At 36.8% G+C, this 12,510-nt stretch overlaps 1 protein-coding gene across 1 annotated transcript in view; it reads left to right on the forward strand.

The window, feature by feature from the left end:
- ITFG1 (integrin alpha FG-GAP repeat containing 1) overlaps positions 1-12,510 on the forward strand; it is a 237,069-nt gene that overhangs the window by 214,693 nt on the left and 9,866 nt on the right. The window contains exons 15-16 of the mRNA XM_021094239.2: positions 10,464-10,588; positions 11,169-11,251. Of these exons, the coding sequence (XP_020949898.2) occupies positions 10,464-10,588; positions 11,169-11,251 (208 nt within the window). The remainder of the gene's footprint in view (positions 1-10,463; positions 10,589-11,168; positions 11,252-12,510) is intronic.

Raw genomic sequence — 12,510 nt, forward strand, 5'->3', positions numbered from 1 at the left:
AGCATCCCCCTACAAGCAGTGAGACTAGTCCTAAATTTCTTACTCTGCCAGTTATAACTTTTTAAACTATCTGGAATGAGCCAGAGAACCTAAGCTTATTGTAGTGTAGGTTAAGGGCTAGTCCATATCCAGAGGATTGTCTTTTTTGTCTTGTATCCTCTATGAACATAATTATAATAAAGTTGGTGCCTATAATAGAAGATCAACAAGGTAAACCAGACTCATCTCGCAGAATAGCTTAAATAACTCAGGCTTTCGGTATAGAACTGGAGTATCACAAAGCCCAAGATAGGCTCAATGGGCTCAAGGGCCACAAGCACAAGCATAGCCCTACTTTAATAAAAATAAAATTAAATTAAAGATCGACTTAGAAATAGAAAAAATGTATAGGCCTACAGTCTGGAATTTACAAAATCCGTTAACTGGAATGACTGCGTAGAAAATGTTACACATTTCCAGATCACATCCTAGGAAGCTACAAATACAGAGATCCAAATAGGAGAAGAAATGAACAACTGGCACTGGTGGGGGTAGGAGTGGGTATTCTGTCATGAGAAGTCCTTTTTATAGAGCATCCAGACAAATACCACACTTAATTTGCAACTGAAAAAAGGATCACTGGTAATGATGAAGGGTGTGGATTTGGGATTGGGCTGCCAAAATGAAAATCCCAGCTCCACCATTTAGAAGCTCTGTAGTTTCGGTCAAATTGCTTGATCTCTTGATTTCTTCATAGTAAAGATAATAATGGTACCTACCCACACACAATTATTGTTAACAATTATAAAATTATATACAAGAAATGCTTGCCGCAGTATTTGGCACATCATAAGCATTCAATAGCTGTTAATTCTTCTGTTATGGTTTACAGGAGTATTTTAATGTTTATACTTTGTCCTGAGTGTTCTTCGTTTCCATTTTAATTGATGTCAATGTAGTATTGTTTCAGGGCCATCATTTTGATAATATACTTCTTAGACTAATTCTCTCCCAAAAAGAGCCTTGTTTTTCTCTAAAGCTACATAAAACATTGGTTGTTTGAATGTGTCCTTTTATCTCGTTTTTATAGAGATGCTATTTTTCCTCAAAACAGGGCAGTCCAGAGGAGTCGCAGGCATTACTATTAGATTAAAATTCCTTGAGGCTTAAAGCCTTACAGGGAGATAGAATTGAGTGTTCTTTTGACTCAAGAGTAAAACCACACACACACCATATATACCACACCAAGAAAGATAAAATTTCAATGATTTCCTCTCCCCCCATTTTGGCTACTGAATTTTCCCTTTTGCTCTCCCTGCCTCTTATGTCAGCATATATATATTATTATTTAAGTTTCATTTTTGGCAACTAGACATCAGAGCTACAGTTATGATGGAGTTCACATCTAGTACTCTTAGACAGTGAAGTCGATTTCAATATCTTATCTAAAATGGGGATGGGAGTTATTAAAATGGAATTCATCTTCTGTACTGCCTTGTTACTTAATTCAGGATCTTAAATTATAGCATATCCTAATTTGCAGTGGTGTTAACCAATCAGAATTGCGTATCAAAAAAAAAAAAACTGCGTGTCAGTATCATATTCTGAAGAATAAGAACACATCAGCTTTAAGAAATTTTTTTTAATTTAAATTTAAATAAATAACTTTATTATATAAATCCTTAATTTATTTTGGAGAAATATGTAGTTATAAGTGAAAGAACATAAAGCCATTTTAATCTGGTGGTTAGGGTGTCTAATTGATATCACAAATGCCTTTTATGTAGTTATTATAAATTGTTCAAAATTCTTATTTATAACTGATACATTTAGGTATGTTGTATCTCTGTACTGGTGTCTATGTGGTATAAACTGATATAGTATTTTTTAATTAGGATATGTTTTAAGTCTCAGGTCAGCATATTTAGAGGGTAAAAATCCTTTTATTTCTTCTTTCATTTTTTGAACAAATATGTATTGAGTGCCTAATATATGGCAGGCCTATTCTAGGCTCTTATAATACACAGGTAAATAAAACAGACCAAAATCTCAGCCCTCATAGAGAGTACATTCCAGTAGGTGAAAAGAAGCAATAAACATACTAAGTAAGTTGTTAATACTATGTAGTTGTTAGGAAGTGATATCTGCTGTAGGGGTGGGGAATAAAACAGGGTAAGAAGGATAGAGGAGTCATCAGTTTCACATAGGGTAGTCAGAGTGGGCCTTTTTAATAGAGTACTATTGAAAAATGTTTCTGTTTTGGTTCTTTTCAGTAAGGTGATTATAAAAAAACAATTTTTAAGTCTGGTTTGCTGTCTATTAAGTCAGTCTTTGCTAACAGTATAATGAAATGTTTATATATTTAACATTTACTTTAACAAGGTAATAATAAATTTATGCTAATAAAGATAGCCAGCATGTATTGAGTATTTTTTCTATATGTGAGGCACTGTTTTAAGCATTATCATTCAATCAGCATAACTTTCCAAGGGAGACTAATTCTATGGCCCATGCAATTAACTATATTGCTTTATAATTTTACATACATAGTTTATTCAGAATTCCTATCCCTAAATTCACTGTTTTTTTTCAATATGCTTTTCTCTTATTAAAAATTATATTAAAAATCGGGTATATATATGCTTTCTAATGATTTCATATTTCTGGGTAACATTAGTAATGTTCGGTAGAGTCCCACTGAATATTAAAATATTTAGATATTAACTAACCCTGTCATTTAAATATTAACTAGGTAGCAAATACCTAGCAAATAAATATAATCTTTAAAAGTGAACCATAATAGGGAGAGACTGACTTCTGGAATGCTAGTGTGAAGACTTCATAAACCTGCTGTCCACTCCCCTTCATAAGCAAACAAACAAATACTGGCCAAACAACTAATGTTAACAGTCTCAGAACTCTGGAAATTAACCAAAACCACAGAATTTTCTGAGCATTGTCTATCCAAGAGTAACTAATGATCCTTCAGACAAAGGGTCTGTAGCATTTTAACTTGGAGCTGTTTCCATCCCATCTCCCCTCTCTATTAAATGGTGCAGCAGCTGTGAACAGCTAGTAGCCTTACAGTCAGTGGACAGGACAGACCTTTGGAGCCCCATTAAAATTCCCATCCCTATAGCACCATCAATATTTGTATGAACTAGCAACTCCCTAGAAAAATCTCTATTCTCAAGATATTGGGACTATTTGATTTGACTCACAGGTCAGCCTAGTAGGGAAAGGAAAAAAAAAACAAACCCTATTCAGGACATCATCAAAAATAATGGTCTGCTGGCAGAATCCCAGATGTAATGAACAAGAGCTTGACCAAAACACAAAAAGGAAGTTCTGGGCACTCGATAACCATAGGCAACTTTGAAAGGCTACAACATATTCCTGGAGATCTAGAAGGCTAAGAAAATGCCTAGAAAGAAAACTACTTTATTCAGTGCCTAGCTTGAGTGTGCTACCCTGAATGAAAGTTAAGGCTGTCTTGTTAAAATGCCCAAAGTTTGAGGACATATCTTCACACACAAATCCCACTGACAAAAAGTAGAAGACATATAGGCAAGATATTTAAGGAAATTTCATAGCCAGTTATTAGCTGATCACTAAGTTATACTGACTCAGGTATGCACCCTAGGAATCCAGGCTTAGAGTAAGAATTTTAAAAGTAGGAAAATGAAAGAACACTGTGGCAGGTATGGTAAGGAATACAAAATCTATAGAATTCATCCAGGAAAGTCACTAATAGATGAGCAATAACAACAACAAGAAAAACTAACAAACCCTTGGAGAGAACTACCATAATGTTATATTATCTAAGAAATCCAACAAAAAAAAATTTTAAGACATGCGAAGAAACAGGAAAGTATGCCACAAACACATTAAAAAAAGAAAATTTGCCCAATAATGTTGGACTTAGTTGACAGAACCTATAAATTGGCTATTTTAAACATATTCAAAGACCTAAAGGAAGCTAGGATGAAAAAAACTAAAAGTAAGTGTGACAACTGTCTCACAAAATAGATAATATAAATAAAGAAATAAAGATCATTTTTAAAAATAAAATAGAAGGAGTTCCCATTGTGGCACAGTAGAAACGAATCTGACTAGGAACCATGAGGTTGCAGATTTGATCCCTGGCCTCACTCAGTGGGTTAAGGGTCCGGCGTTGCTGTGAGCTGTGGTGTAGGTCACAGACGCTGCTCAAATCTGGCATTGCTGTAGCTCTGGCGTAGGTTGGCAGCTACAGCTCCAATTCCACCCTAGCCTGGGAACCTCCATGTGCCATGGTCGTGGCCCTAAAAACCAAAAAAAAAAAAAAAAAAAAAAAAAATTAAATAAAATTTTAAAATTAAAATAAAATAGAAATCTGGAGTTGAAAAGTACAGTAACTGGAATGAAAAATTCTGTGGAGGACTCAACAACAGATGTGAACTGGCAGAAGACTTAGCAGATTTGAATATAGGTCAATTAAGAGTAGGCAGGAAGAAAAAAAAAAAGAGTATGCAGGAAGAAAAAAGAAGAGTGAACAACCTCAGAACCTGTGGAGCCACTGTCAAGTATACAAACATATGCCTAAGACAAGTCTTAGCAGAGAGAGAAAAAGAAAGAGGCAAAAAAAAATATCTGAAGAAATAATGCTGAATCCATCCAAGTTTGATGAATAACATTAATCTTCACATATGCAAAATTCAACAAACTCTAAGTAATATAAACTCAAAGAGATCCACACTGAGAAACACTGTCAAGAAACAAAGACAAAGAGAGACTCTTCAATACAGCAAGAGGAAAGCAACTCAGCACATACAAGAGAGACTCAACAAGATTAACAGCTGCCTTCTCATCAGAATCCTTGGAGGCCTGAAAGGAATGATGCATACATTGAAAGTGATGAAAAAATAAAGGCTTTCAATCAAGAATTTTATATATGACAAAGCTATCTTTCTAAAATGAAGAATGTTATCTATCTGCAATCCCTCTCAAATTACCCATGACATTTTTCACAGAACTAGAACAAACAATCCAAAAATTTTTATGGAACCATAAAAGACCCAGAATTGCCAAAGCAATCCCGAGGAACAAAAATCAAGCAGGTGACATAACTCTCCCAGACTTCAGACAATATTACAAAGCCACAGTAATCAAGACAGTGTGGTACTAGTACCAAAGCAGACATACAGACCAGTGGACCCAGAAATAAACCCAGACACCTATGGTCAATTAATCTTTGACAAAGGAAGCAAGAATATAAAATGGGAAAAAGACAGTCTTTTCAGCAAGTGGTGCTGGGAAAGCTGGACAGCCACATATAAATCAATGAAACTGGAACACACCCTCACACCATGCAAAAAAATAAACTCAAACTAGCCTAAAGACTTAAACAAGGGAAGACACCATCAAACTCCTAGAAGAGAACATAGGCAAAACATTCTCTGACATCCACCTTCCAAATGTTTCCTCATGTCAGTCTCCCAAGGCAACAGAAATAAAAGCAAAAGTAAACCAATGGGACCTAATCAAACTGACAAGCTTTTGCACAGCAAAGGAAACCACTGAAAGAACTAAAAGACAATGTACAGAATGGGAAAAAATAGTTCCAAACAATGCAGCTGACAAGGGCAGCTCTAAAATATACAAACAATGTATACAACTCAACAGCAGGGAAAAAAAAAAAAAAAAAACCAACAACCCAATGGAAAAATGGGCAAAAGACCTGAATAGACATTTCTCCAAAGAAGTTATACAGATGGCCAATAAGCACATGAAAAAATGCTCACCATAACTGATTATTAGAGAAATGCAAATAAAACTACTATGAGATACCACTTCACAACAGTCAGAATGGCATCATTAATAAGTCCACAAATAAACGCTGGAGAGGGTGTGGAGAAAAGGGAACCCTCCCACACTGTTGGTGGGAGTGTAAGCTGATACAGCCACTATGGAGAACAGTATGGAGGTACCTCAGAAAACTAAATATAGAACTACAATATGACCCAACAATCCCACTCTTGGGCATATATCCAGACAAAACTTTCCTTGAAAAAAAAACATGCACCCATATGTTCATTGCAGCACTATTCACAATAGCCAAGACATGGAAACAACCTAAATGTCCATCGACAGATGAATGGATTAAGAAGATGTGATATATATACACATAATGGAATACTACTCAGCCATAAAAATGAACAAAATAATGCCATTTGCAGCAACATGGATGCAACTAGAGACTCTCATACTAAATGAAGTAAGTCAGAAAGAGAAAGACAGATACCATGTGATATCACTTATATCTGGGAATCTAATAAACAGCACAAATGAACCTTTCCACAGAAAAGAAACTTATGGACTTGGAGAACAGACTTGTGGTTGCCTAGGGAGAGGGAGTGGGACTCTGGGGTTTACAGATGCAAACTATTTCCTTTGGAATGGATAAGCAATGAGATCCTGCTGTATAGCACTGGGAACTATATCTAGTCACTTATGATGGAGCATGATAATGTGAGAAAAAAGAATGTATATGTGTATGTGTGACTGGGTCACCTTGCTGTATAGTAGAAAATTGACAGAACACTGTAAACCAGCTATAATGGAAAAAATATCATAAAATATAAAAAATTTTTAAATAGAAAAATTTTTAAATGAATGTTAGACATTCCTAGGTAAACAAAAACAGAAAACTCATTACTAACAGGCCTGCACTTTAAGAAATACTAATGGGAGCCCTTAAGGCTGAATTGAGAGTACAACTAGAAAATAACTTGAGTCCACACAAATAAGTAAAAAAAAACACTACAGGGAGTTCCCGTCATGGCGCAGTGGTTAACGAATCCGACTAGGAACCATGAGGTTGCGGGTTCGGTCCCTGCCCTTGCTCAGTGGGTTAACGATCCGGCGTTGCCGTGAGCTGTGGTGTAGGTTGCAGACGCGGCTCGGATTCAGCGTTGCTGTGGCTCTGGCATAGGCCGGTGGCTACAGCTCCGATTCGACCCCTAGCCTGGGAACCTCCATATGCCGCGGGAGCGGCCCAAGAAATAACAACAACAAAAGACAAAAAAAGACAAAAAAAAAAAAAAAAAAAAACACTACAGATAAGCATAAAATATGGTTTCTCTATTTCTGTTAAATAATACCTCTTATTTCCTGGGTGATTTTTAAAACTGCGTAAAGTAATAATTATACATTTCCATTGATTGGCTGATAATATATAAAAATGTAATCTGTATAATAACAGTAGCAAAAGGAGCTGGGAGGGAAAATATTGGAGCAGAGTTGTGATAGGTATTAAGTTGTTTTTTTAGGTTAATATGCTAATTACAATCCTCAGAGCAACCATTAAGAAAATAGCTCAGGAGTTCCTATTGTAGCACAGCAGATGAAGAACCCAACATTGTGTCCTTGAGGATGCAGGTTCAATCCCTGGCCTCATTCAGGATCTGGTGTTGCCATGGCTGTGGTGTCAGCCAGCAGCTGCAGCTCTGATTCAACCCCTAGCCCACGAACTTCCATATGTCACAGGTGTGGCCATAAAAAGAAAAAATAGCTCAGAAAATATGTAATAAAAGAAACAACTAGAAAATTAAATTGGTATAATAGAAAACAATTTTTAAAAATACAGGAGTTCCTGTCATGGCGCAGTGGTTAATGAATCCGACTAGGAACCATGAGGTTGTGAGTTCGGTCCCTGCCCTTGCTCAGTGGGTTAACGATCCGGCATTGCCATAAGCTGTGGTGTAGGTTGCAGACGCGGCTCGGATCCTGCGTTGCTGTGGCTCTGGCATAGGCCTGGGGCTACAGGTCCGATTCGACCCCTAGCCTGGGAACCTCCATATGCCGCGGAAGCAGCCCAAAGAAATAGCAAAAAGACAAAAAAAAAAAAAAAAAATACAGCAGTGGAGGAATAGAAGAATTAAAAAGACGTATAGAAAACCAATAGCAGACCAAAGTCCTACCTTATCAGTAATTACACTGAATGTAAATGGAATAAACACTTATATCAAAAGGCAAAGTTGGCAGAATGGATAATAAAATATGATCCAACAAGATGTGGTCTGCAAAAGAAACATTTTAGATCCAAAGATACAAATAAGTTGATGGAGTTCCCTGGTAGCCTAGCAGTTGAGGACTTGGCATTTTTTGCTGTGTCTCAGTTTGATCCCTGGCCTGGGAAGTTCCATATGCCGCAAGTGCTGCCAAAAACTGTATATATATACAAAGATAAAATTAGTTGAAAGTGGGAGTTCCCTTCGTGGCTCAGCAGTTAACAAACCCAACTAGGATCCATAGTCAGGACCCATGAGGATACAGGTTCAATCCCTGGCCTTACTCAGGGGGTTAAGGATCCAGCGTTGCCATGAGCTGTGGTATAGGTCACATATGTGGCTTGGATCCTGCATTGCTGTGGTGTAGGATGGCTTCAATTCGACCCCTAGCCTGGGAACTTCCATATGCCACAAGAGTGGCCCTATAAATCCAAAAAAAAAAAAAAAAATTAGTTGAAAGTTAAAAGATGGTAAATTATGCCATGCAAAATGTAACCAAAAGAGAGTTGGAGTGGCCATTTTAATATCAGAAAAAGCTAGAGTTTAAGACAAAAATTGTTACTAGAGAAAAAGAAGGACATTTTATAATGAGAATTAAAAAGTCAATCCATAAGGAAGATATAACAACTACAAAGACATACACACCTAACAAGGGAGCTCCCCAAATACATGAAGAGAGAAATCAATAATTCAGCAACAAATAATTGGAGGCTTTATTTCCCCACTTTCAACAATGTATTAAACAACTAGGCAGAAGATGATTAAGGAAAGAGAAAACAACACTGTAGACCAAATAAACCACATACTTGCACAACCACATACTCCACCCAACAGCAGCAGAAATATGCATTCTTTCCAAGCACACATGGAACATTCTCCTGGACAGACCATATGCTAGGCCATAAAACAAGCCTCAATAAACTTAGAAAGATTAAAATCATCCCAAGTTTGTTCCCCAACTACAGGGGATGATATTAGAAATAAATAATAATATGGAATTTCAAAAATACCTGGTAATGAAACAATACACACACACCTAAAAATCCAATGGGTCAAAGAAAAAAAATCTCAAAGGAAACTAGAAAACAGGTGAATGAAGACAAAATACAACATAACAAAAACATATGGGATATAGCTACAGTTCTTAGAGGGAAATTTCTTGTTGTAAATGCCTATATTAAGGAATAAAAACAATCTGAAATCAATACCCTATCCTTTCACCTCAGGAAACTAGAAAAAGAATAGCAAACTAAACCCAAAGCAAGCAAAAGACAGGAAATGAAATACATATAGAATAGAAAATTATAGAGAAAAGCAGTTGAACCAAAAATTGGTTTCATTAAAGATTAACAAAATTTACAAAGCTCTTGCTCTTCTGTCTGTTCAAGAAAAAGACTGAAATTACTAAATTGAAAGAAGAGACCACTACCAACCTTAAGTCCTAAAAAGGAAGCTACACACATGGCCAATATGTGTATGAAAAGAAGCTCAATATCTTTAGTTATTATGTAAAGGCAAATGAAATATACAGTGAGATACCACTTCATAACCACTAGAGTGGCTATGATCAATGGTGAGGAAATATAAAAATTGGAACCCTCATACATTAATGTTGGGAATGTAGAATGAAACAGCCATTTGGGGAGTTCCCGTCGTGGCGCAGTGGTTAACGAATCCGACTAGGAACCATGAGGTTGCAGGTTCGATCCCTGCCCTTGCTCAGTGGGTTAAGGATCCGGCATTGCCATGAGCTGTGGTGTAGGTTGCAGACGCGGCTCGGACACCGCGTTGCTGTGGCTCTGGTATAGGCTGGCGGCTATAGCTCCAATTGGACGCCTAGCCTGGGAACCTCCATATGCCGTGGGAGCGGCCCTAGAAAAGGCAAAAAGACAAAAAAAAAAAAAAAAAGAAAGAAAGAAAGAAAAAGAGCCATTTTGGAAAACATAAGTTGACACAAAAACTTGTATGTGAATACCCACAACGTTATTCATGAAAAGACCACACATTGCATCGTGCTCATATGAATCGCCTGAAGAGGCAAATCTGTAAAGTAGGTGAGTGGTTTCCTTTATCTAGAAGGATGGGGATTAGAAATGGGAATACCTGCTTATGGGTATAAGACTTTTTTTTTGGATGACGAAAATTTTTTAAAATTTGATTGTGCCTTTGCAGCTCAACACCTTTTGGAATATACCTCAAACCACTTAACTGTATACTTCAACTAGGTGGTGTTTATGGGATGCAGATTATATCTCAGTAAAGCTGTTTTCTTTAAAAAGTGAATCAGTACAATGAACTGGGCATTTCATTTCACATTTTTATCCTTAAAGATAAATTCTAGCCCCTAAATTTTTTAACATTTTATCGTTTTAATATTTGATGAGGATATATCCAAAGATGTGTTGTTCTTTTTTCTTTTTCTAATAAATTTAGCTGGACAACTCAGCCAGTCGGCACACTTAGCTCTCCAACTACCATACAATGTACTTGGTTTAGGTCGAAGTGCAAATTTTCTTGATCATCTTTATGTTGGTATCCCCCGACCGTCAGGAGAGAAGGTGAGTAAAAATTTTGTTTACAGTTAATCTATTTTTAATGTTCCCTATTCAGATATTTTTATTCCCTATAAAGAATTTTAAAAATTTTTGACTTTTCTTAGCTTGTCTTACTGGTCTAAGCTTATCTTAACATAGATCACATCATAATTTGACGATAGTTTTCTACCACTTCTCCCATAAACCTCAAGACTTCCTACCCGTTTCCTACCTTTTCTCATCATTTTTACCAACATACCAAATATTTTTTGGTTTATTGTCAGACTCCACCTCAACTTGAATTTTATCTCCAAAGCAGCATTTGTGCTTAGCACCTTGAGCATTGGCTGCACATAAGAGTGTTCAGTAAATACTTGTTGAATTAATGAGTCCATGAGACAGAAATATAATCCTTCCCTGAAAAGATCAAGAAATCTTTGCCAATAGGATCCTTATTGGGGGCCTAATATATGTAAATTCAGCTTAACCCATGTCTAGGATTTCAATTAATTAAACAGTATTTAAATTTTTTCCTTATTTATGTAGAATAGTTATTGTTTTTAAAGTGTCCTGAATGTTGAAAGTTCTTAAATTCTTTTTACAGTCTATACGAAAACAAGAATGGACTGCAATCATTCCAAATTCTCAGCTAATTGTCATTCCATATCCTCACAATGTTCCTCGAAGGTAATGTCCTTGCTTGAACTGAATTACTGTCAATCTGAATCATAGTTACCTCTGTTGAAACTCTGTCTCTGCTATGTTCACATGAGTGCCATCACTTAATTTGCTTGCAGCAAACCTTAAATGGCTAAACATACCTACACAGAAGGTCCCTGACATTTTTCACAAGGAACAGTTAAACCTTATTAGACAAACAGCAGGTTAAGTAATTAGGCATTTATACATACTCTGCTTCAATAGACTAGTCTTCAGTTTACCCATCATAAATCCTAAAATTTCAGAATGCTGACTTTTTAGTAAGCATTGATTTTAGCAGATGCTCTAAGAAGTGGTACGTATCCCACAGGGTTTAAATTGTATTTTGAAGTTCATCAGATGTAGGCTAGAAACTCTGATCCACTGCTAGCTGAGATTGGAAGCTAGTCCTTTTTTCTCTCTGATGGGCAATTTCTACATCTGTAGAATGGAAATAAAAATACCCACCTTTTAGGAGTTCCCGTCGTGATGTAGTGGTTAACGAATCCGACTAGGAACCACGAGGTTGTGGGTTCAATCCCTGGCCTTGCTCAGTGGGTTGGGGACCTGGCTTTGCCGTGAGCTGTGCTGTAGGTTGCAGACTCGGCTCGGATCCCATGTTGCTGTGGCTGTGGCATAGGCCGGTGGCTACAGCTCCAATTCTGCCCCAGCCTGTGAATCTCCATATGCCACGGGAGCGGCCCTAGAAAAGGCAAAAAGACAAAAAAAAAAAAGAAGAAGTCAACTTTTGGAGTTCCCGTCATGGCGCAGTGGTTAACGAATCCAACTAGGAACCATGAGGTTGCGGTTCGATCCCTGGCCTTGCTCAGTGGGTTAAGGATCCAGCATTGCTGTGAGCTGTGGTGTAGGCTGGCGGCTATAGCTCCAATTAGACCCCTAGCCTGAGAACCTCCATATGCCGCGGGAAGCAGCCCTAGAAAAGGCAAAAAGACAAAAGACAAAAAAAAAAAACAAAAAAAAAAACACCTTTTAAGGATGAGGATGAAATATGCTTAACATTATCCAGCACATGGTAAGTTTTCAGTAAATGGTAGGTATTTTTATCCTTATTAGCAGAATATGTTCCTTTTTATAATAGCATTTAATTCTAAATCTTTATCTCTGTTCATTTTTTCTTTAAATTACTAGTTTTATTCTGTCATTTCAAAAACGTTGAAGATATTAACATTTAAATTTTTTTTTTTTTTGTCTTTTTGTTATTTCTTGGGCCACTCCCGTGGCATATG

This window comes from Sus scrofa, chromosome 6 (assembly GCF_054392235.1).
Source record: "Sus scrofa isolate SSC_HxYL_T2T_F1_AM1 chromosome 6, Sscrofa_HxYL_maternal_Yorkshire_Landrace_v2.0, whole genome shotgun sequence".
Lineage (NCBI taxonomy): Eukaryota > Metazoa > Chordata > Mammalia > Artiodactyla > Suidae > Sus > Sus scrofa.